The following is a 26,558-nucleotide window of genomic DNA, read 5'->3' as shown; positions in this document are numbered from 1 at the left end:
CATCTGGGAAAAATCTTAACTGTACTTTATACCATGCAGAAAAATTAATGTGAGGTGGATGATAGGCTTAAAATAATACAGCTTATAGAAGAAAACAGGAGAATATCTTTACTAGAGGGCAGACAAAGAGTACTTAGCACACAAAAATTCTCAAACATTTAAGAAATGGTTCATTGGACTTCATGAAAATGAAGAAATTCTGTTCATCAAAGGACATAGCTATTGAGAGAGTAAAAAGACAAGCTGTAGACATAGACTGGGCCAGACAGTAAATACTTCAGACTCTATGGGTCACATATGGTCTCTGTCACATATTCTTCTCTACTTTCGTTTGTTTTTTAAAAATTGTAACAACCATTCTTAATTTCAGGCCATATGAAAACAGGCCACAGGATGGATTTGGCCCATAGACCACTGTTTGTCAAAGCCTGGACTGGGAGAAAGTACTTTCAATATATCTTACAAAGGACCCACATACAGAATATATAAACAATTCCTATAAGCAAATAAGAAAAAGTTGACATAAATTTTTAAATGGGCAAATTCTTTGAAAAATTGGATCACAAAAAGAACATATCCAAAATACCATCAAGCATATGAAAAGGTGCTCACTATTATTACTTATCAGGGAAATGCAAATTAAATCCACAATGAAATGCGACTACAGACCCACCAGGATAGCTAAAGTGAAAAAGACTGACAGTACTGTGCTGGTGAGGATGTAGCAAACGGGACTAGAAAATGTTATAAACAATGTGAAGAGCTATTTGGATGTACCTACTATCGGTAAATATATGCATACCCTGTAACCCAGCAATTCCACTTCTGGATAGAAAACCGAGAGACAAGAGCTCTCTTATCCACCACAGGTTATAGTTACACCGCATGAATAGTTGCAGCCACTGCGATCACAGTGCCCAACAATGGGAGAGGGTGTAAGGAAATTATGGCACCTTCTTACAATAGGTGCTACAAGCAATTTTTATTGGCATGCACTTCTGCTACACTCAACCAAATTGGTGAATCCCACAGATAGAATGTGAGCAAAAGGAGCCAGAACCAAAGAGCCCATGCTGTGTGGTTTACATGAAGCTCAGAATCACCAAGGACAGGGTCAGATGAATGGCTATCTCTGGGGGTACAGACTGAGAGGGGACAGGAAGGAGACTTCCAGGTGCTGGAAACATTCTATACCTTGATCTGGGTGGAGGTTACATGGATGTGTACATATATAAAAATACGTCAAGCTGTACACTTAAGATCTGTACCAAGCAGATTCAGGGAAGATGGCAGAGTAGGGGGCACCTGTGAGGTGAGACTCCATCTCCCACCCAGACAACAACTGCAGGGGCAGAACCCTCTGATGTAACCATCTGGGAACTCTGGAGTCTGCTGATGGCTTCCAGGGGAAGCCTTGGATGGTAAACTGCAGTTCATTTCGGTCAATTTCAGCTCTTAGCACCTAGAAGCTACCCACCCCCCCTCCCCCAGCCAGGAGGCCCGAGGCCAGGAGGCCATGCACCTGTTTCTGGAGCAGCCTGCCCACAGCTTGCAGGAACCAGTGGGGCAAAAAAGACCCTGTACAGATATTGGGGGCCTCTGCTCTGATCACTGATTGCTGCTTCTGATCACAGAGGTGCAGATGAACAGGCCAGTGGCCATTGTTGTTGCACTTCCCCCATTATTGCAAGACCCTCCCCCTCCAGCTGAAGTGACTTCCAGGGGACTTAAAGGGCCAGTGCCCTTTTTAACCCCTCTGCATTTTTTGCTTTTTCTCCTTTGAAGCCAGATATCAAAGACAAGGACATTCAAAAATAACTTCACATACATGGGGAAAATTAGAAAGTGACCAAGCATGCCAAGGAAAAGGCTCAGAAAAGAACTGTGAAGACCTTAGGTTTATACTTTAGGTTGATCCTCAACACAGAGACAACCTACAGCAAATAAAAAAACCCAAGACAATAAACAGAAACAATAACACACAGAAAGAGCAAACTGTGGGAAAGGAGAGAATCTGATTTCCAGAGTTACCACATTATTAGATCCAAATGTCCAATGTTCAACAAAAATATCACAAGACAAACACAGAAACAGGAAAATATGGTATATTCAAAGGAAAAAAAAAACAACAGAAACTATCACTGAAAAAAAAGACCTAATGGCAGATATATACCAGACACCTTTAAAACAACCATCTTAAAGATGCTCAAAGAACTAAAGAAAGGTGTGAAGAAAGTCAAGAAAGCAATGTGTGAACAAAATAGAAATATTAATAAAGAGACAGAAAATGTAAAAAGGAACTAAAAAAGAAATTTTTGGAGCTAAAAAGTATGATAATTGAAATTAAAAAGTCACTTGAGGGTTCAAAGGCAGATTTGAGCAGGCAGAAGAAAGAATCAGCGAACTTGAAGGGATAATAATGAAAATTATTGAGGCTGAGGAGCAGAAAGAAAAAAAGATTGAAGAAAAGTGAACAGAGCTTAAGGGTCCTGTGGGACACCATCAAGCAGACCAATATACACACTGTAGGAGCCCCAGAAGGAGAAGAGAAAGAAAAGGATAGCAAGAATATTTGAAGATATAATAGCTGAAAACCCCTCAAAATTTTTTTACATCTTTATTGGAGTATAATTGCTTTACAATGCTGTGTTAGTTTCTGCTGTATAACAAAGTGAATCAGCTATATGTATCCATATATCCCCCATGCCCTCCCACTTTTTTTATAAATTTATTTGTTTGTTTGTTTATTTTTGGCTGTGTGGGGTCTTTGTTGCTGCATGCAGACTTTCTCTAGTTGTGCGAGTGGGGGCTACTCTTTGTTGCGGTGCACAGGCTTCTAATCATGGTGGCTTCTCTTGTTGCGGAGCACAGGCTCTAGGCACACAGGCTTCAGTAGTTGTGGCTCACGGGCTCTAAAGCGCAGGCTCAGTAGTTGTGGTGCATGGGCTTAGTTGCTCTGTGGCATGTGGGATCTTCCCATACCAGGGCTTGAACCTGTGTCCCCTGCATTGGCAGGCGGATTCTTAACTACTGCACCACCAGGGAAGTGCCCTCCCTCTTGAGTCTCCCTCCCACCCTCCCTATCCCACCCCTCTAGGTGGTCACAAAGCACCAAGCTGATCTCCCTGTGCTATGCAGCTCCTTCCCACTAGCTATCTATTTCTTGCTGTGATTTATGTCATGGAGTGTTCTGCCTATGTTTTCCTCTAAGAGTTTTATAGCGTCTGGCCTTACATTTAGGTCTTTAATCCATTTTGAGTTTATTTTTGTGTATGGTGTTAGGGAGTGTTCTAATTTCATTCTTTTACATGTAGCTGTCCAGTTTTCCCAGCACCACTTATTGAAGAGGTTGTCTTTTCCCCATTGTATATTCTTGTCTCCTTTGTCAAAGATAAGGTGACCATATGTGCATGGGTTTATCTCTGGGCTTTCTATCCTGTTCCATTGATCTATATTTCTGTTTTTGTGCTAGTACCATACTGTCTTGATTACTGTAGCTTTGTACTATAGTCTGAAGTCAGGGAGCCTGATTCTTCCAGCTCCGTTTTTCTTTCTCAAGATTGCTTTGGCTATTTGGGGTCTTTTGTGTTTCCATACAAATTGTAAAATTTTTTGTTCTACTTCTGTGAAAAATGCCCTTGGTAGTTTGATAGGTATTGCATTGAATCTGTAGATTGCTTTCTGTAGATTGCTTTGGGTAGTATAGTCATTTTCACAATGTTGATTCTTCCAATCCAAGAACATGGTATATCTCTCCAACTGTTTGTGTCATCTTTGATTTCTTTCATCAGTGTCTTATAATTTTCTGCATACAGGTCTTTCATCTCCTTAGGTAGGTTTATTCCTAGGTATTTTATTCTTTTTGTTGCAATGGTAAATGGGATTGTTTCCTTAATTTCTCTTTCAGAATTTTCATCATTAGTGTATAGGAATGCAAGAGATTTCTGTGCATTAATTTTGTATCCTGCTACTTTACCAAATCCATTGATTAGCTCTAGTAGTTTTCTGGTAGAATCTCTAGAAAACTAAAGATGAAAACTCCTCAAATTTGATGAAATACATGAATACAAACATCCAAGAAGCTCAAAAACTTCAAGTAAGATGAACTCAAAGAGATGAACATGAAGACATAATATAATCAAACTTTCAAAAAACAACGACAAAAGAGAATTTTGAAAGCAACAAGAGAAAAGTGTTATCACATACAAGGGAGCCTCAATAAGATCATCAGCAGATTTCTCATCAGAGACATTGGAGGCCAGAAGACAGTAGGTTAATATATTCAAAGTGCTAAAAGAAAAAACTGTGAACCAAAAATCCTTATCTGGCAAAACTGTCCTCCAAGAGTGAGAGAGAAATTAAGACATTCCCAGATAAACAAAAGTTGAGGGAGATGTGAACACTACACCTGCCCTGGAAGAAATGCTCAAGGAAGTCCTGCAAGGTGAAATGAAAGGACACTATACAGTAACCTAAAGCCAAATGAAGAAATAATGATCTCAATAAAGGTAAATACATGAATTATAAAAGCCAGTATTATAACAATTTGTAACTATACTTTTTGTTTTCTATATGATTTAAGAAAAAAACAATTATGAGTATAAAAGCTAGTAGTACTGTAACTTTAGTTTGTGACTCCAAATCTTCCTTTCTACATAATTTTTAAAAATTATTAGTTTATATTTTGGGACCCACAATGTATAAAGATGTAATTTTGTGACATCAACAACTGGAAGTGGGGGGACAGAGCTGTAAAAGAGCACAGTTTTTGTACGTCATTGAAGTTAAGCTCATATAAATTCAAATTAGAGTGTTATTAGATGTCATCCCCATGGTAACCACAAAGAAAAAAGCTATAGAATATATACAAAAGGAAATGAGAGAGGAATTTAAACATTTCTACAAGAAATCAACTAAACACAAAGGAAGACAGTAATGCAGGAAATGAAGGACAAAAAAGCTATAAGGCATATAGAAAACAAATAGCAAAATGATAGAAGTAAGTCCTTCCTTATCAGTAATTAATTAAATGTAAATGGATTAACTCTCCAATTGAAAGACAGAGATTGGCAGAATGGATAAAAAACCATGGTCCAACTATATGTTGTCTGCAAGAGACTCACTTTAAATTTAAAGAGACAAACAGGCTGAAATTGAAAGGATGGAAAAAATATTCCATTCAAATATTAATGAAAACAGAGTAGGGATGGCTATATTAATATCAGACAAAATAGAACTTAAATAAAAACTGGTTACAAGAGGCAAAGGATGACCTTGTATTTTCAATACAGCAAGAAGATATAATATAAGCATTTACATACCTAATTACAGACCATTAAAATATATGAAGAAAAACTAACAGAATTGAAGGGAGAAATGGATAGTTCTACAGTAATAGTTGGGGACTTGAATACCTCACTCATGATAATGGGTAGAACAACCAAACAGAAGGTAAGTAAGGAAATAAGAACTTAAACAATGATAAACCAACTAGAGCTAACAGACATGTACATAACACTCTACCCAACAATAACATGCACATGGGATATTCTTCTCAAGTGAACATGGGATGTTTTCCAAAATAGACTACATGTTAGGCCACTAATTAAGTCTCAAGAGATTTTAAAAAACAGATATCATAGAAAGTATCTTCTCTGACCACAGCAAGTTGAAGTTAGAAATCAAGAACAAAAGGAAAACTAGAAAATTCACAAAATTGTATAAATTAAACAACACACTTTTAAACAACCAAAAGATCAAAGAAGAAATCAAAAGCAAATTTAGAAATTACTTAGAGATGAATGAAAACAAAACCACAACATACCTGAATATGGGATGCAGCAAAAGCAGTGTTAAGGAGGAAATTTATAGCTATAAATGCTTATATTAAAAAACAAGAAAAATCTGAACTCAATAACCTCACTTCACAACTTAAGGAACTAGAAAAAGAACAGACTAAACCCAAAGATAGCAGAGGAAGGAAATAATAAACATGAGAGCAGAGTTAAATGAAATCGAGAATATAAAAACAATAAAGAAAATCAATGAAATCAAAATTTGGTTCTTTGAAGAGCAACAAAATTGACAAACCTTTAGCTAGCTAGACTAAGGAAAAAAGAAAAGGCTCAAATTACAAAAATCAGAAATTTAAGTGAAAAATATTACTATCAGGGAATTTCCTGGCATTCCAGTGTTTAGGACTCCACACTTTCACTGCCAAGGGCCTGGGTTCAATCCCTGGTCAGGGAGCTAACCCCACAAGCCTCACGGTGAGGCCAAAAAAAAAAGAAATTACTATCAATTTTACAGAAATAAAAAGGATTATCAGAGAGAACTATGAACAACTGTACACCAGCAGAATGGATAACCTAGATGAAATAGACAAATTCGTAGAAACACAAAACCTACCAAGACTAAATCATGGAGAAACAGGAAAACTGAATAGACCTGTAACTAGTAAGGAGACTGAATCAGTAATCAAAAATCTCCCAACAAAGAAAAGCCCTGGATGCAATGGCTTCACGGGTGAATTCCAGCAAACATTTAAAGAAAAAACTAGTCCAATCCTTCTGAAAATTTTTCAAAAAAATTGAAGAGAAGGAAACAATTCCCAACTCCCTTTATAAGGCCAGCATTACCCTGACACCAAAGCCAGACAAACACACTACAAGACTACCGATCAGTATCCCTTATGAACACTGATGCAAAATTCCTCAATAAAATGCTAGCAAGCAGAATTCAGCAGTATATTAAAAGGATTATACAACATGACCAAGTGGAATTTGTTCCTGGAATGCAAGGATGGTTCAACATATGAAAATTAATCAATGTAATATGCCACACCAACAGAATGGATGGGGGAAAACACATGATCACCTCAAATGATGAAGAAAAAGCATCTGACAATATATAACACCCTTTTATGATAAAAACACTCAGAAAAACTAGAAATGGAACAAAACTACCTCCATATAGCAAAAGTCATTAATAAAAAACCCACAGCAAGCATCATACTCAGTGGTAAAAGACTGAAAGCGTTTCCTCTAAGGCAAGGATGTTTGCCTTTCACCACTTCTATTCAACATGGTATGGAAGTTCTAGCCAGAGCAATTAGGTAAGACAGAGAAATAAAAGGCATCCAAATTGGAAAGGAAGGAATAAAATTATCCCTATTTGCAGATGACATGATTTTATATGTACAAAACTCTAAAGATTCCACAAAAAAACTGTTAGAACTTTCTGAACTCAGCAAAATAGCAGGATACAACATCAGCACACAAAAATCAGTTTCATTTCTACACATGAACAATCTGAAATGGAAATTACAAAAACAATTCCATTCACAATAGTATCAAAAAGAGTAAAATACTTAGGAATTAACTTAACCGAGGAGGTGAAAGACTTATATGATGAAAACTACAAAACATTGCTGAAAGAAATTCAAAAAGACATAAATAAATGGAAACACGTCTCATGCTCATGGATTGGAAGGCAATATATTAAGATGTCAGTACTAGTCAAAGTGACCTACAGATTCAATGCTATCCCTATCAAAATCCTAAAGACACTTTTTTTTCAGAAATAAAAAAATCCATCCTAAAATTCATATGGAATCTTAAGGGACACCAAGTAGCCAAAACAATCTTGAAAAAGAAGAACAAAGCTGCAGGACCCACACTTCCTGCTTTCAAAACTTACTACAAAACTACAGTAATAAAAAATAGTGCGGTATTGGCATTAAGACAGACATACAGACCAAGGGAATAAAATACTGAGACCAGAAATAAACCCTTGCATATACAGCCAAATGATTTTGATAAGGGTGCCAAGACCATTCAGTGGAGAAAGGACAGTCTTTTCAATAAATGGTGCTGGGAAAACTGGATGTCCACATGCAGAAAAATGAAGCTGGACCCTTACCTAACACCATATACAAAAATTAACTCAAAATTGATAAAGGACCTAAATGTAAGACCTAAAATAATAAAACTCTTAGAAGAAGAGAGGAAAAAATGCCTCACAGCATTGGATTTGGCAATGACCTCTTGGATACACCACCAAAGGCACAGGTAATAAAAGAAAAAAATTTTAAATTGGACTTTATGAAAATTAAAAATTTTTGTGCATCAAAAGACAGTATCAAAAAAAAAAAAAAAGACAGTATCAACAGAGTAAAAAGGCAACCCATAGCATGGGAGAAAATATTTGAAATCATATTATCTTCATAAGGGATTAATATTCAAAATACAGAGAGAACTCCTAAAACTCAACAGTAAGAAAAAAAAAACCCAATTCAAAAATGGGCAAAGGACTTGAATAGACATTTTTTCCAAAGAAGATGTACAAATGGCCAATAAACACATTAAAAGATTCTCAGCGTCACTAATCATTAGTGAAATGCAAATCGAAACTACAATGAGATACCACCTCATACACATTAGGATGGCTACTATCAGAAAACAGAAAACAGTAAGTGTTAGCAAGGATATAGAAAAAATTGGAACCCTTGTGCACTGTTGGTGGGAATGTAAAATGGTACAGGGACTGTGGAAAAAGTATGGTAGTTCCTCAAAAAATTATAAACAGAATTACCACAAGATTTAGCAATTCACTTCAGGTTATATGTTCAAAAGAACTGAAAGCAGGACATCAAAGAGATATTTGTATACCCATTTTCATAGCCCGTATTCACAATAGCTAAAATACGGAAGCGGGCTTCCCTGGTGGCGCAGTGGTTGAGAGTCTGCCTACCAATGCAGGGGACACGGGTTCGAGCCCTGGTCTGGGAAGATCCCACATGCCACAGAACAGCTGGGCCCGTGAACCACAATTACTGAGCCTGTGCGTCTGGAGCCTGTGCTCCGCGACAGGAGAGGCTGCGACAGTGAGAGGCCCGCGCACCGCGATGAAGAGTGGCCCCCGCTTGCCACAACTAGAGAAAGCCCTCGCACAGAAACGAAGACCCAACACAGCCATAAATAAAAATAAATAAATAAAATTTAAAATACGGAAGCAACCTAGGTTGCATCCATCAATAGATGAACAGATAATCAAAATGTGGTATATACATACAATGGAGTATTTTCTTTAAAAATATTTATTTATTTGGCTGCATCAGGTCTTCGTTGCAGCGCACGGGATCTTCACTGCAGCGCGCGGGCTTCTCTCTAGCCGTGGCATGGGGTTTTTCTCTCTTTAGTTGTGGCTCGGGTTCCAGAGCCCGTGGGCTCTGTAGTTTGCAGCATGCAGGCTCTCTCATTGAGGCACGCGAGCTCAGTAGTTGTGGCGCGCAGGCTTAGTTGCCCCGCGGCATGTGGGATCTTAGTTCTCTGACCAGGGATTGAACCCGCGTCCCCTGCATTGGAGGGTGGATTCTTTACCACTGGACCACCGGGGAAGTCCCTACAATGGAGTATTATTCAGCCTCAAAAGGGAAGGAAATTCTGCAATATGCTACAACATGGATGAACCTTGAGGACACCATGCTAAGTGAAATGAGCTGGTCACAAAAAGACAAATACTGTCTGATTCCACTTATATGAAGCACTTAGAGTAGTCAGAATCGTAGAGACAGAAAGAAGAGTGGTGCTTGCCAGAAGCTGCGGGGGTATAGGGGGGAGAATGGGGAGTTATTGTTTAATAGGTATAGAGTTTTAGTTTTACGAGATGAAAACAGTTATGGAGATGGATGGTGGTGATGGCTGCACAAAAACATGAATGTACTTAATACCACTGTACTGTGTAGTTACAAATGGTTACGATGATAAATTTTACGTGAAGTGTACTTTATCACAATAAATTTTAAAAGATTTGCACTATTAATTGTGTGTAATTTCTTTCTCAATAAAAAAATTACATAAAAAGAAAAACTCAGTTGCAGGTTTATAAACCTAAGTGCGAAGGCTAATGAAAATAGCTTCAGACATAACACATGAGAGTATTTCATGAGCTTGAAGTAAGGAAAGTTTTCTTAAACAAGATGCAAAAAGCACTAACCATAAAGAAAAAGATTGATAAATTGTGCACTACATTAAAAATTAAGAACTTCTGTTGGTCAAAAGACCCCATTAGGAGAAAAAAAAGGTAAGACAGAGAGGGCAAAGGTATATGTAACCGGCTTGTAACCAGAATATACCAAGATGTCCTAAAAATCAGAAAGCGATAGACAAAAACCTCAATATAAAAACGGGTAAAAATTTTGAGCAGATCCTTTACCAAAGAGAAACTCCTAATAGCCAACGATGAAGTAAAAGCTATTCAACCTCCTCAGTAATCAGGACAATAGAAACCAACATCATAACAAGATACCATTACGTCCTCACCAAAATGGCTCTACTAAGAGGCCGGTGGACCCGTGCGAGGGAGGCTGCGCAAAGACAGAACCCCGTGTGCACTTCTGGCAGCGGTGACTTTGGAAGGCAATTCGGTGTTGTCTGATAAAGCTGCACCAGCAGCCCACCCTGCCTTGTACCCCAAGAAGCATGTGCCCACGGGCCCAGGAGACGTGCTCAGGGGTGCAGCCCGGTTTGTAATGCCTGCAAACTGGAAATTACCCTGATGCCATCAACAGTGCGATGGAGTCCTTCAATGGAGGACAAGGCACCAAAGGACATGCACTAGAAGCTGGGACACAGGGGCTGAGTGAGAGAGGTCACACACAACCGTTAACTTACAGCTCCTTCAAAAGGAGAGACGACTATATTGTTTAGGTTTTGAAGTGGAAATCTGTAAAGGAAACCAACAACGTAACAACTATAAAAGTCAGGACAGGGGGGTTGCTTTTGGCAGCAGGAAGAGGGTTCTGATAGGGGAGGGCAAGCAGGGCTTCTGGAAATTCTCTGCTTTGACCTAAGTGATGGTTATACCGGAGTTTCCTTTAAAATAACTTAAGTGGAACATTTAATGCATCTTTTTTCATGCATCTTTATGCATCGCTCTGTATTTTTTATTTTTCACAGTTAGAAAACTTTGATTTTGCTTCTTTAAAGAATCCAAGAAACGTCACCAACTACAAGGGGCAATGTCCTTGCAAGAACCTAAGTTTGGAGAAGGTCAGTGGGTATCCACTAAACCATGCACGCATCCACATGGAGAGCAACCAGATGTGACGCTTGTTTCAACCCTTTCAAAGCGTGGTACTCCCCTGCAGGAGTCAGAGATAGGAGGAACAGTGCCAACATCAGTCTGGGGCAAACAAGGAAGGGAAGAAAAGGAAAGTCACCCCAGAACTGCCAACGGGACCAACTCATCAGACAGGAGAGAGCTAACACATGCAAACAGTCTGACAGAAGAATGTACCCCAAGAAGTGCTGAAGTCCTCTTCATCTCTTCCTTGTTCACCTGAATGTTGTGGCTTTCCATCACTGTGATTCAAAACCAAAGCAGACAAAAATCTGTATTGCAGCAACAAATCCTTTCTGAGAAAGACTGCAGTGCCAGGAGCAAGCCTCACCCCCCGATGAGCACCAAGATGACAGTGCGAGCTCGGCAGTGTCCATGAGGGTCAGTACTGGAGCCCAGCAATGGTGGCAGTGGGCATGGGGACACTCTGGATGGAGAGTTGCCCCCGGCCGCTCAGCTGCCATGCTGGGCGAGGCTCTGCTCTCCCGGGTGCCCAGCAGGACAGGGCAGGTCAGGGGCTAAGAGCAAAGGCAGAGCAGAGCCTGCAACAGTGCTTGCAGGGGGTTCTCACGAAGCAGAAGTGTCCATCACACCAGGACCAGGACAAGTGCTGACCTGGAAAACATCCAGACAGGCCTCCTCCCCCCACCACTACTCTCAGGGCTGTGGGAGTCCGGCAGGACACCTGCAGAACAGGCAGTACAGAAGGGATACCACGTGACCCAGGTGTTAGAACCTTAGAGTCCTTCTAGACCAAGAGGTGATGCGGTCCAATCCCTCTTGTTAGAGAAAGGGAAAGTTAAGGGCTCACTACCTCTTCGGTGCCCATATGATGCACTGCCTGCCCCAAACTAAGTCAAGAGAAAACAGTCTTCCCAAAACGTACAAAGAACTCTCTAGAAGGATGACTGGGCAACATCTTTAGGGTACCTTACCTGCCAAAATTGGTATCAGAGGAAGCTCCAAAGTACAAAACAGTTGCCATAAACCATAAACCTGTTTCATAGGAAGAAATGACATCAATGTTACTTTTAAACTATTATTTCTACCTGCGTTTGCTGAACAGCCTACTTAATTTCATTGAGCAACTCCTCTGGTGGGCATGGTTGGTTCCCCTATCCTCCTTCCTAATAAAACTCCTATTTTTGTCAAGTATCCTATTTTATTACCAAGCCCTAGTAGAGATATTCAGAAATACCTGGTAGGACAAGTCCCACTCCCACTTTTCTTTAATCTTTCTCATTTTTAAGTGTGATTGAGGTATTTGTGGACTTTTAGTCTCCCATTTAAATTTCAAAATAGGTTTTCTGAATTCCCAAAAATTTAACTAGAATTTTCATCGATTTTGCACAGACTTTATAAATTAATGTGGGGAGACGTGCACCACCTTCGTCTACTCGGATCACCTCCCACGCTCTTTATCAGGGTTTCCATCTGAGAGCCCTCTGCCTTGTCTGTCCTTCTGCTGTGCCCTCACCTTCTCTCTCGGCTGCCCCTAGGACCCATCCTCTGTCCTGCTCTTGGCCCTGGAAGAAGGGTAGACGCCCTCCGGGACACATCAGCCGGGCTCCTTCTCTGCTCTCGGGCTGGTTTTGCCCATTCAGGGGCAGGAGGAGAGGGAAGCGGGTTTCCCCTGCGCCAGCCCACAGTGCACTTCTGGCCCCAGTCCTTGGCCTGCAGCCACCGCTTCTGGCACCCAGCTCCTGGTCAGCAGCCCCCTGCAGGGGCACTGCTTTCCCAGGGTCCCTGTAGCAGCCCGCCCTTTGAGCCCAGGGGTGGAAAAGCTACCAGCCAGTGCCTGCCCCTGCAGGCTTCTCGGTCCCTTCTGGCCCCCTGACTCCTGCCCTTGCTATGGTTCACAGTCCCTTCATTCAACCCTTCTTGACAGGTCCTTCAAATGACCTCTGCTTCCCAATGAGACTCTGAGTGGAGCTGTGTCCATCACTACTAACTGAAATAAACTCTTAGCTTTTATGTTAACTGCAGAGTTAGAGACATTCCAATTGAACTGAGTCTTTTAAAAAATGTTACAATTGTTGTCAACCTATAGAAAACATTTAAAAAACTTCAGGTCTTATCATCTGGACTGCCCTTCTATGAGCGATGCGCAGGTTCACTTGGCCTCAGAACCCCGTTTCCTGCACAAAGACACTGAGGGTACTGTTTCCTGTGAGCATGGATGCGAATGAAAGACAGCCCTTGGACAGTGAAGTTACAACGAAATGCCTTGCCTTGAGCTGGGAACAAAGGCCCATCGTAAGTCTGTAGAGCACCCTCAGGTTCGCATGTACATTCTGATTCTTTAAAAGATCAAAAGAATTAAACATTAGGCACATTTGGCAGCAACGTTCATCACAATCTAGGAAGCGGCAGTGTTTCCTCGGCAGAGAGCACACGTCTGGTGCCACCACCCATCGCCTCAAGCAGATCAGTTCCCACACTTCGGAAGGTACTTCTCAGGCAAATTCAAGCTACCTATTGCTTTCTTACTTTCTCCCCAACCCAGTTTTCCTCATTTTACAGGAAATGACCCACAAAGAAGCTAAGTGCCCAAGGTGCAAAGATCGCGCGGTAGAGACAGACCTGGCCCCTCGGCTTGCCCCTCCACCCACCGCGGGCATCTGGGAGCCAGCGCCTCACCCACACTCACCGCTGGTCCCCGCCGCAGACACACACAGAGACCCTGGGAGGTGGGCCAACAGGGTCTGTGTCCAGCTGACCAAGAGGGCGGTGGTGAGCCGCGGCCCCGACAGTCAGTCGAATTCTGCCCCCCTGCTAAGAACCCTGCGTCCCCACTGCACCCCTCCCGCTGCCACACGGCCCCCCAGACTCCAGGCGGCCAGCCTCAGTTTAGAGACACACACACCGCCGCCCCCGCCACGATGATCGGCGGCTGGCTGTGCACCCCGCGTTGGTCTTGCCGCCATCCCGGGTCTTGGCTCCCCCGGGAACCACTAGCTGGGAGGCACCACGAGCACGTCCACGTGAACGCGTCGGCTGTGGCCGGCAGACGGCCGCCGCCCTGCTGCCTGAACGCGCCTCCCCGACGGCAGCGCTGAGCCGCGAGGCTTCCCCGGGACGGCTCGCGCTCGGTGGCGAAGCTCTGGCCCCTCGTGGCTCAGCCCGGCCGCAGCTCGTCTCCCCACGGTCGTCATCTTCCTTCTCGCCATCCGAGGTCTCCGGCCTCCCCGACAGGAGCCACACTCTCAGGAGTCCTCACTGCTTCCCCGCTGCTCCTTGACCCGGACGGCGCTTTCCTTTCCCCTCCTTTCACACCACCGCGCCAGGGCAGCAGGAGACCCTGCGGAGCAGCGGGCCGCCTTCCACCTCCTGCAGACGCATGGCTGGCCTGTTTAACAACATACGAGCCGAAGTTCATCCCAGGCAGCCTCCTTCCCGCCTGGCGTGTGGAGGAGGGCCTCGGGCGAAGCTTCCCGGTGGGACCATAAGGCAACGGCGCGCGGGGAGCGACTGAGTCGCACAGCTCTGGGAGCAGCTGCTCGGCCTGGGTGAGGGGCTCCGACTCCTCGCCAGGGAGAAGACGCACCCGCTGGAGCTGGCGCTTTGCTCCGCGCAGCTACGCCCATCCCTAACTTGCACGTGTGTATGCCGGAAAGAAACTATACTTCAGAGTCAGAAATCCAAACTCTGAACTGAACCATGACCTTGGGCAAGGCGCGTGTACATGAACCCTTCTGCACCTGGGTTCTCCTCTGCAAACCTGGGCTAACACAGAGGCGGACAGCTCCCTCCTTCAGCAATGATATCTCGGCTTGTGTCTGGGGAAGTTCCCGCCCCAGCAGCATGGATCTGGGGAGACTGCCAATCTCCACGCCCCGCCTGCCCTGCTGAGGGGCGGACATGTGACACAGTCGTGGAAAGGAGACTCTAAGTGCTAAAACTTTGAATCTTGGACAAAAGTGACGTGTAGAGAAAATGATCACAGCTCGTTGCCGGCCCCCGGCCCGTGGGCTCCTGCTGCCTGGGTCCCCAGACCCGCCTGACGCCTGTCTTCCCAAAGCTTGGTTCTGCTTTTCCTCTGAGGCTCTGAGCTACCCCACATTCCTCTGACAAATCTCTTTTTACATTAAGGGAGAGTGAGTTTCTGTATTTCCAACCCCAAGCCCCTGTCTGACACAGATCCCTCCCCAGCTGCGGGTCTGCAGGATCAAGCACCCCAAGCAGCGACCAGCCCCCAGCTCAGCCCTGGCCTCCTGCTTGGCCTTCTAGTCGTGCTTTTAACATGGGCCTGTTCACTTACACCCAGGAAGTCTGAACAGAGTGGCCTGATGGTGGCCGGCGCTGCTCCCGCTGGGACGCCTCCTCTGGCCCTGCTGTGCGGCCACGTCAAGTCTCCCTCTCGCGGGGCTCCGGGCAGGTTCCAGAGCTGCAAGCACCCGTGCTTCTCCAGACAGTGGTTCCTAACAATTGCGCGCATCTTGAAAGAGGGGGCTCAGAGAGACAGACCTGGGCAGTCTTACAATTCTCCCCGCAGGGACTGAGGAGAGGCCTTCCCAGGCCTCGGCCACAGCAGCTGTATCACCAGCATGAAGAATTTATAAACAAGCAGCTCTCTGCTCACAGAGCTGGCGACTCTCTGACACAAAGAATCCATTTAGAAGAATCACGCTGTGAATGGCACCTCCCAGGAACAGTTGACAGAAATCACCCATCTTTATTCAGTATCCTCTACCAGAAATGTCAGGGTAAACAGCATTTCTGCTGAATAAGTAAAAATGAATGTCAGCAATGTTCTTTTTACTACTGGACTGTCTATGAAGTAGAAGAAGTTCCTAGAGGAAAATTTGGGTTGTATTAAGGTTGATAGGGCTTCCCTGGTGGCGCAGTGGTTGAGAATCTGCCTGCCAATGCAGGGGACACGGGTTCGAGCCCTGGTCTGGGAAGATCCCACATGCCGCGGAGCAACGGGGCCCGTGAGCCACAACTACTGAGCCTGTGCGTCTGGAGCCTGTGCTCCGCAACAAGAGAGGCCGCGACAGTGAGAGGCCCGCGCACCGCGATGAAGGGTGGCCCCCGCTCACCGCAACCAGAGAAAGCCCTCGCACAGAAACGAAGACCCAACACAGCCGAAAATAAATAAATAAATAAATAAATAAATAAATTTCTTTTAAAAAAATATAGGTTGATAAACCTTATCTTAAAACAACTCACCACAGTCTTTCTTGAGGAATTTCCATATGTGCTGTTCACCTTAACTGTGATGGAGTTTCCCAAGTATTTTGCCACTAAGTCTTCAAAAGAGGGTGCAGCATCAGTAGGATCTATAAGCCATGCAGCAATTCTGGGATCTAGCCCTACAAAATCAGCAACTACAGAGAAAAAGATCATTTAATCAGTCTAAGAAAAATGAATAATTATACTTTTCCCTGCTTTAACAAGGTTCTCAAGGTTCAAATGAATAATTATGGTACTACCATCCCCTCAAATCACAGACCTAAGTACCAACGTGATGCTCCCTCACTCCTAAAGAATGTTGAGCCTTTGATAAGAGTGGCCTCCACAAACCAGGTCCCACACAGCCAATCTCCATGGGGAATCCATCCCAAAGTAGCTCTCTCAAAAATGTTAAAAGAGATGGAAGTCAGAATCCTCAGCCACACCCTTGCCTTCTCTTCCCCACTCTTCTCCCTGCTCTGGAGCCTCTCTCTGCCCCACACGCCTCTCTTTTCAACCCCACGTGTCCCCGTGTCCACTCTTTCCAAGCCTCCCCTCCTCCACCCTCCTGCTGGGCTGCCTCCCAGGCCACCCCTAACCCTGCATCGGGGTGTCAGGAGAACAGCCTCCCGAGTGAAGGAGGGGCGGTGGAGCCGCCTGAGCACCCAGCGGCTGGCGGGCAGTGGACGCGGGGCGAAGATACCGGCATTCTGTGCAGTCACCCTGAGGGGAGGAAGCCCTGTGAGACAGCGCGCGTGCTGCACCGTGATGTGTGACAAGAGTGGTGGTAGAAGGCTGCCCGCGAGACTGGGAGGCCACATCACCCCTTAAGTGTTAGTTTTCTCGTCTGAAAACTGGGAGAAAAATCACTGTAAGTATCCATGGGACACATATGAAGGTGCTTTTCAAAAAATAAAAGTGATGGGGACTTCCCTGGTGGCACAGTGGATAAGACTCCGTGCTCCCAATGCAGGGGGCCCGGGTTCAATCCCTGGTCAGGGAACTAGATCCCACATGCATGCTGCAACTAAGAAGCCCATGAGCCGCAGCTAAGGAGCTGGCAAGCTGCAACAAAGAAGCCCGCCTGCCACAACTAAGGAGCCCACAAGCCATAACTAAGGAGCCCGCCTGCCACAACTAAGACCTGGCGCAACCAAATTAAAAAAAAAAAAAAAAAGAGCCTTTTAAGAGTATGTCCTACTATTATTAAAAAAATAAAATAAACTGGTATTTGCTAAATACATTTTAGTACCAGAGTATTTTAGACATGGAGAGGAGTTATAAAAGGATGAGGAGGCTGATAAATTAAGACGTAAGTCTGAATCCTAAGTGACTGCTTTCTGAAGTTACTTTAACATTTTGAAGTGTGCTTTACAAAAATAAGGAGTCTGCCTTTAAATAAAACTGTAATCTCAGATCACATCACACTAAATATATTTTCTGGCATCTTTAAATCATAGTAGTCTAAGAGATTTATATTTACCAAAGCAGCCAGTATCATCGCTTTTTTGTTTGATGCATGGCACGTCTCCTATGTTGGCAGATATGGAACTTGGGGTGACAGGAAGTCTGTAGGCACTCTGGCTACTTGCCGCCCAAGTCAGCCGTCATGACTTCATGTAACCATATCTGCCAATGCTGACCGAGCCAGATTATTTCATTCTACTTGCCTTTTCAAAGCGCTAATGTTTCAAAATTAAGGGTTCTTATCAACATTTTTTTAATTAAAATTTACTTTTTTAAAAAACATTTTTATTGGAGTATAATTGCTTTACATTGTTGTGTTAGTTGCTGCTGTATAACAAAGTGAATCAGCTATATGTATAGATATATCCCCAAATCCCCTCCCTCTTACATCTCCCTCCCACCCTCCCTATCTCACCCCTCTAGGTGGTCAGAGCACCGAGCTGATCTCCCTGTGCTATGTGGCTGCTTCCCACCAGCTATTTTACATTTGGTAGTGTATATATGTCAATGCCACTCTCTCACTTCGTCCCAGTTTACCCTTCCCCCTCCCCGTGTCCTCAAGTCCATTCTCTAATTCTGTGTCTTTATTCCTGTCTGCCCTTTGGTTCTTCAGAACCTTTTTTTTTTATTCCATATATGGGTTAGCATATGGTATTTGTTTTTCTCTTTCTGACTTACTTCATTCTGAATGACAGGCTCAAGGTCCATCCACCTCACTACAAATAACTCAATTTCATTTCTTTTTATGGCTGAGTAATATTCCATTGTATATATGTGCCACATCTTCTTTATCCATTCATCTGTCAATGGACACTTAGGTTGCTTCCACGTCCTGGCTATTGTAAATAGGGTTGCAGTGAACATTGTGGTACATGTCTCTTTTTGAATTATGGTTTTCTCAGGGTATATGCCCAGTAATGGGATTGCTGGGTCATATGGTAGTTCTATTTTTAGTTTTTTAAGGAACCTCCATACTGTTCTCCATAGTGGCTGTATCAATTTACATTCCCACCAACAGTGCAAGAGGGTTCCCTTTTCTCCACACCCTCTCCAGCATTTATTGTTTGTAGATTTTTTGCTAATGGCCATTCTGACTGGTGTGAGGTGATACCTCATTGTAGTTTTGATTTGCATTTCTCTAATGATTAGTGATGTTGAGCATCCTTTCATGTGTTTGTTGGCAATCTGTATATCTTCTTTGGAGAAATGCCTATTTAGGTCTTCTGCCCATTTTTGGATTGGGTTGTTTGTTTTTTTGATATTGAGCTGCATGAGCTGCTTGTATATTTTGGAGATTAATCCTTTGTCAGTTGCTTCATTTGCAAATATTTTCTCCCATTCTGAGGGTTGTCTTTTCATCTTGTTTATGGTTTCCTTTGCTGTGCAAAAGCTGTTAAGTTTCATTAGGTCCCATTTGTTTATTTTTGTTTTTATTTCCATTTCTCTAGGTGGGTCAAAAAGGATCTTGCTGTGATTTATGTCATAGAGTGTTCTGCCTATGTTTTCCAATAAGAGTTTTATATAAAGTGTCTGGCCTTACATTTAGGTCTTTAATCCATTTTGAATTTATTTTTGTGTATGGTGTTAGGGAGTGTTCTAATTTCATTCTTTTACATGCAGCTGTCCAGTTTTCCCAGCACCACTTATTGAAGAGGCTGTCTTTTCTCCATTGTATATCCTTGCCTCCTTTATCAAAGATAAGGTGACCATATGTGTGTGAGTTTATCTCTGGGCTTTCTATCCTGTTCCATTGATCTATATTTCTGTTTTTGTGCTAGTACCATACTGTCTTGATTACTGTAGCTTTGTAGTATAGTCTGAAGTCAGGGAGCCTGATTCTTCCAGCTCCGTTTTTCTTTCTCAAGATTGCTTTGGCTATTTGGGGTCTTTTGTGTTTCCATACAAATTGCAAAATTTTTTGTTCTACTTCTGTGGAAAATGCCCTTGGTAGTTTGATAGGGATTGCACTGAATCTGTAGATCGTTTTGGGTAGTATAGTCATTTTCACAATGTTGACTCTTCCAATCCAAGAACATAGTATATCTCTCCATCTGTTTGTATCATCTTTGATTTCTTTCATCAGTGTCTTATAGTTTTCTGCATACAGGTCTTTTGTCTCTTTAGGTAGGTTTATTCCTAAGTATTTTATTCTTTTTGTTGCAGTGGTAAATGGGAGTGTTTCCTTAATTTCTTTTTCAGATTTTTGATCATTAGTGTATAGGAATGCAAGATATTTCTGTGCATTAATTTTGTATCCTGCTACTTTACCAAATTCATTGATTAGCTCTAGTAGTTTTCTGGTGGCATCTTTAGGATTCTTTATGTATAGTATCATGTCATCTGCAAACAGTGACAGTCTTACTTCTTCTTTTCCAATTTGTATTCCTTTTATTTCTTTTTCTTCTCTGATTGCTGTGGCTTGGACTTCCAAAACTATGTTGAATAATAGTGGTGAGAATGGGCAACCTTGTCTTGTTCCTGATCTTAGTGGAAATGGTTTCAGTTTTTAACCACTGAGAACGATGTTGGCTGTGGGTCTGTCACATATGGCCTTTATTATGTTGAGGTAAGTTCCCTCTATGTTTACTTTCTGGAGAGTTTTTATCATAAACGGATGTTGAATTTTGTTGAAAGCTTTTTCTGCATCTATTGACATGATCATATGGTTTTTATCCTTCATTTTGTTAATATGGTGTATCACATGGATTGATTTGTGTACATTGAAGAATCCTTGCATTCCTGGGATAAACCCCACTTGATCATGGTGTATGATCCTTTTAATGTGCTGCTGGGTTCTGTTTGCTAGTATTTTGTTCAGTGATATTGGCCTGTAGTTGTCTTTTTTTGTAATTCCGTTGATTTGAGTCTTCTCCCTTTTTTTCTTGATGAGTCTGCCTAATGGTTTATCAATTTTGTTTATCTTTGGAAAGAACCAGCTTTTAGTTTTATTGATCTTTGCTATAATTTTCTTCACTTCTTTTTCATTTACTTCTGATCTGATCTGTATGAATTCTTTCCTTCTGCTAACTTTGGGGGTTTTTGTTCTTCTTTCTCTAATTGCTTTAGGTGTAAGGTTAGGTTGTTTATTTGAGATTTTTCTTGTTTCTTGCGGTAGGATTGTATTGATAAACTTCCCTCTTAGAACTGCTTTTGCTGCATCCCATAGGTTTTGGGCCGTTGTGTTTTCATTGTCATTTGTTTCTAGGTATTTTTTTATTTCCTCTCTGATTTCTTCAGTCATCTCTTGGTTATTTAGTAGTGTATTATTTAGCCTCCATGTGTTTGTATTTTTTACAGTTTTTTTTTTTCCTGTAATTGATATCTAGTCTCATAGCATTGGGGTCAGAAAAGATACTTGATACGATTTCAATTTTCTTAAATTTACCAAGGCTTGATTTGTGACCCAAGATATGATCTATCCTGGAGAATGTTTCATGAGCACTTAAGAAGAAAGTGTATTCTGTTGTTTTTGGATGGAATGTCTTATAAATATCAATTAAGTCCATCTTGTTTAAAGTATCATTTAAAGCTTGTGTTTCCTTATTTATTTTCATTTTGGTTGATCTGTCCATTGGTGAAAGTGGGGTATTAAAGTCCCCTACTATGATTGTGTTACTGTCGATTTCCCCTTTTATGGCTGTTAGCATTTGCCTTATGTATTGAGGTGCTCCTATGTTGGGTGCATAGATATTTACAATTGTTACATCTTCTTCTTGGACTGATCACTTGATCATTATGTAGTGTCCTTCTTTGTCTCTTGTACTAATCTTTATTTTAAAGTCTATTTTGTTTGATATGAGAATTGCTACTCCAGCTTTCCTTTGATTTCCATTTGCATGGAATACCTTTTTCCATCCCCTCACTTTCAGTCTGTCTGTGTCCCTAGGTCTGAAGTGGGTCTCTTGTAGACAGTATATATATGGGTCTAGTTTTTGTATCCATTCAGCCAGTCTGTGTCTTTTGATTGGGGCATTTAATCCACTTACATTTAAGGTAATTATTGATATGTATGTTCCTATTACCATTTTCTTAATTGTTTTGGGTTTGTTATGGTAGGTCTTTTCCTTCTCTGGTGTTTCCTGCCTAGAGAAGTTCCTTTAGCATTTGTTGTAAAGCTGGTTTGGTGGTGCTGAATTCTCTTAGCTTTTGCTTGTCTGTAAAGGTTTTAATTTCTCCGTTGAATCTGAATGAGATCCTTGCTGGGTAGAGTAATCTTGGTTGTAGGTTTTTCCCTTTCATCACTTTGAGTATGTCCTGCCACTCCCTTCTGGCTTGCAGAGTTTCTTCTGAAAGATCAGCCGTTAACCTTATGGGGATTCCCTTGTATGTTATTTGTTGCTTTTCCCTTGCTGCTTTTAATATTTTTTCTTTGTATTTAATTTTTGATAGTTTGATTAATATGTGTTTTGGCATGTTTCTCCTTGGATTTATCCTGTATGGGTCTCTCTGCACTTCCTGGACTTGATTGACTATTTCCTTTCCCATATTAGGGAAGTTTTCAACTATAATCTTTTCAAATATTTTCTCAGTCCCTTTCTTTTTCTCTTCTTCTTCTGGGACCCCTATAATTCGAATATTGGTGCATTTAATGTTGTCCCAGAGGTCTCTGAGACTGTCCTCATTCTTTTCATTCTTTTTTCTTTATTCTGCTCTGTGGTAGCTATTTCCACTATTTTATCTACCAGGTCACTTATCCATTCTTCTGCCTCAGTTATTCTGCTATTGATTCCTTCTAGATAATTTTTAATTTCATTTATTGTGTTGTCCATCATTGTTTGTTTGCTCTTTAGTTCTTCTAGGTCCTTGTTAAACGTTTCTTGTATGTTCTCCATTCTATTTCCAAGATTTTGGATATCTTTACTATCATTACTCTGAATTCTTTTTCAGGTAGACTGCCTATTTCCTCTTCATTTGTTTGGTCTGGTGGGTTTTTACCTTGCTCCTTCATCTGCTGCATATTTCTCTGTCTTCTTATTTTGCTTAACTTACTGTGTTTGGGGTCTTCTTTTCACAGGCTGCAGGTTCGTAGTTCCCGTTGTTTTTGGTGTCTGCCCCCACTGGGTAAGGTTGGTTCAGTGGGTTGTATAGGCTTCCTGGTGGAGGGGACTGGTGCCTGTGTTCTGGTGGATGAAGCTGGATCTTGTCTTTCTGGTGGGCAGGACCACGTCCGGTGGTGTGTTTTGGGGTGTCCGTGAACTTAGTATGAGTTTAGGCAGCCTCTCTGCTAATGGGTGGGGCTGTGTTCCTGTCTTGCTAGTTGTTTGGCATAGGGTGTCCAGCATTGGAGCTTGCTGGTTGTTGAGTGGAGGTGGGTCTTAGCTTTCAGACGGAGATCTCTGGGAGAGCTCTCGCCGATTGATATTACCTGGGGCCAGGAGGTCTCTGGTGGTCCAATGTCCTAAACTCGGCTCTCCCACCTCAGAGGCTCAGGCCTGACACCCAGCTGGAGCACCAAGACCCTGTCAGCCACATGGTGTCTTGATCCCCAAGAAAGCTGCTCACTGGATGCACCACCACAGTGGGGATCCAAGGTGCTCACTGGGAACAGGAAACGATGCCACTGCTCAGCCTCGGGTACCTGAGGGATGACCCAGATGCTCCAGGGGCACCGTCCAGGGCAGGGCGAGAAGAACTCCCACTCAACATATATTTTTGAAAATCCGTGGGGAAGTTCTGACAGCACTGGAGTGGTCTGGGGGCTGGTCCCTATAAACTCTTATAACTAATAAACTGAAGCCACCAGGACAAGCCTCACACTGGGGAGAATGGCAGTAACTGAAAAAGAAATGCCAACAAAACAGATTTTAAATGAGCTAAGAAAAATTAAGAGAATGATAGAAGTTATGAAAAACAAAGAACTCAGAATTAGAAATACTTAGAGATAGAGATTAGGTGACTTAGTAAAAGAAAAGCTTAATGAAGAAATGAAAGAATTCAGGAAAGCAAAGTAAAACAAAACAAAACAAAATTTCTGAAATAAAAACTAAACTGGCAACACACAAAAGCAAATAAGTGCAATAGATAATGTCTTAAGTTTTTTTCTTTTTAAACAAAAAATTATTTATTTATTTATTTATTTTTGGCTGCTTTGGGTCTTCATTGCTGCGCATGGGCTTTTCTCTAGCTGTGGCAAGTGGGGGCTACTCTTCATTGTGGTGTGCAGGCTTCTCATTGTGGTGGCTTTTCTTGTTGAGGAGCACAGGCTCTAGGCGCACAGCCTTCAGTAGTTGTGGCACGTGGGCTCAGTAGTTGTGGTGCACGGGCTTAGTTGCTCCATGGCATGTGGGATCTTCCCAGACCAGGGCTCGAATCCATGTCCCCTGCATTGGCAGGTGGATTATTAACCACTGTGTCACCAGGGAAGTTCCTAAATTTATTTTCATTTTTAAAATTTTTGGCCACACCATGTGGCTTTTAGGATTTCAGTTCCCCGACCAGGGAATGAACCTGGGCCATAGCAGTGAAAGTGCCGAATCCTAACCACTAGAGCATCATGGAACTCCCTTAAGTTTTCCTAAAATGAAGAAGGGAAAGAGGAAATTTTTTTTAATTAAAAAAATGAAGAGATTGAAAATGGATTCTAGATAAAGTGATAAATAGGAAAGATGGAGAAGATTCAACATATGAAGTCACAATAACAATTCAAACATCACAAAAAAGATAAACAACCAGACATTATGTATTTCCTGACAGAAGGACACAGCACCACTCAGAGTTAGGGTCAGGACTATGAAGCAGTCTTGCACTCCCAAAATCTAGCCTGAATCTGATCAAGCCACTGAATCTCATTGCCAATTTACAAGAAACAGAAGAGAGAGAACATGCTAAATGACAAGAAAGGGAAATCCTACAGGACAAAGCCTGGTCTGTTAAAAACGACGAAATAATTGCAAGAAAATACAACAGACGGAGAGAATATACAGAGTAAAAGAAACACCCAACCCAAGTACAGGATAACACTAACCCTTGTTTGGATCCCAATTCAAACTGTGAACAACAAAAACAAACAAACAAAAATATTTAAAGACAATTGGGGAAGTACAAACACTGACTGGATAGCTAATAATATGAAAAGATTATGGCTAATTTTGTGGGGAGATGATGATGGCATCATCTGAAAAATGAAATCCTCATATTTTATTCATCTAATTGAAATATTTACAGGTCAATAATATGACGCTTGGGGTTTGCTACAAGATAACCCAGGGGATGGAGATTTGGAAATGTGGGAAGTTATAGGGGAGAGAAGACTGGACATAGTTGATAGCTGTTGAAATTGGGTGTTGTGTACTCTGTTGTGTTTTCCCCACCACACACCTGCTGTTCTCTGCACACGCCAGCTGAATGTCCAACAACTCAATTCAATTCTGACACAAACTACCTGGGGTTAGTGCAGACCCTGCAGGTCAAGGCTCAGTCCCACAAGACGGCCCCACTTCAGGCACCAGCCCCAAGTTCAGGGCCTCCTGTACTTCTGACCAAACAGCTATAAATAGGGGGTTCCCAGGACCCCTCCTCAGGCTCCATCATTTGCTATAACGGCTCACAGAACTCGGGAACCTTATTTACTGACACCTGTTTATTATAAAGGCTACAACACAGGAGCTGCCAGATGGAAGGGATGCGTAGGGCCAGGCATAGGGAGGGCGCGCAGAACCTCCACACCCTCTCCAGGCGCACCACGCTCCCAGCACCTTGACGAGCTCACCTAGGAACCCCACCATTTAGGGGATTTTATGGCGGTTTCGTTACATCGGTGTGATTGAGTCACTGGCCACTGGTGATTAACTTGCTCTCCAGCCCTGCTCCCCTTCCTGGAGGTCTCAGGTGGGACGGAGAGCACCACTCCTCTAATGGTGCCTCTTCTTCCTGTTGACCACGCCCACCCTGAAGCCACGGGGCCTCCAGGCACCAGTCCTCCATCAGCATACAAAAGACACTCCTCACTCTGGAGACCATATGGGTTTTGGGAGCTGAGTGCTGGGAACCAGGGACAAAGACCAAATATACATTTCTTGTCGTATCACAGGCACTTTTGTACGTGTTGGAAATTTTGTACAATAAAAAGATTTTTTCCAGTATCTTGTTATGAATATTTTCAAACATTCAACTTGAAAAGAATTGTACAGTGAACACTCATATATCTACTACCTAGAATCTACAATTAACTTTCTTTCAATATTTGCTTTATTACATATCGGTCCATCTAATAAAAAAAGGTTTTAAAAATTCTTATTTACAATTTTAAATGAAAGCTAAAAAACGTGTTTTATATTGTTTTGATGTTAATTACTCTGGACTTTAGTTTAATTCTTAGAAAGTTTATATATAAGCTATTTGTGGTAACAACAAATCCCATCTGCCCATGCTGCATAATTTACTTCTTTCCTGTTTTAAATTACAAAAGTAATATATACTTGAAAAAATTCAAATAATCTAAAACACAGAGGGAAAGTGCCTCCTCACGCTCAGGGCCCACGGCCACACAGGTAGTGCATTGCAGCTGTGCGACCTCCCTTCCAGCCCCAACCCACGAGTTGTGCAACACGACAGCCCTTGCCGTGCTCCCATTCCCAGGAGGAATCACTGTTGGAAAGTTAAGTTTAGGAGATTATAAAGACTAAAACATACCACACTTCCAACTGCCATCATCACCAAAAAACTGCATCACTGTTCTCAGAAAATCCTTGGCGTTAAAACAAATAACAGGACATTTACATTTCAGTGTTTGAAGCAGCACCTTCCTAGAAGATGAAAAGACATTCACCGATTGACACAGTAATTTGGAGCTTTTC

The 26,558-nt window shown here is 42.3% G+C and overlaps 1 protein-coding gene across 1 annotated transcript in view; it reads right to left on the bottom strand.

Moving 5' to 3' along the window:
* POLN (DNA polymerase nu) overlaps positions 1-26,558 on the bottom strand; it is a 173,991-nt gene that overhangs the window by 109,374 nt on the left and 38,059 nt on the right. Inside the window, exons 7-11 of the mRNA XM_059923737.1 lie at positions 26,395-26,507; positions 16,294-16,451; positions 13,353-13,421; positions 12,057-12,117; positions 11,299-11,363 (exon numbers count right to left, since the gene is read on the bottom strand). Of these exons, the coding sequence (XP_059779720.1) occupies positions 11,299-11,363; positions 12,057-12,117; positions 13,353-13,421; positions 16,294-16,451; positions 26,395-26,507 (466 nt within the window). The remainder of the gene's footprint in view (positions 1-11,298; positions 11,364-12,056; positions 12,118-13,352; positions 13,422-16,293; positions 16,452-26,394; positions 26,508-26,558) is intronic.

Source organism: Balaenoptera ricei, chromosome 5, assembly GCF_028023285.1.
Source record: "Balaenoptera ricei isolate mBalRic1 chromosome 5, mBalRic1.hap2, whole genome shotgun sequence".
NCBI lineage: Eukaryota > Metazoa > Chordata > Mammalia > Artiodactyla > Balaenopteridae > Balaenoptera > Balaenoptera ricei.
This window is presented reverse-complemented; position numbering and strand designations above follow the sequence as displayed.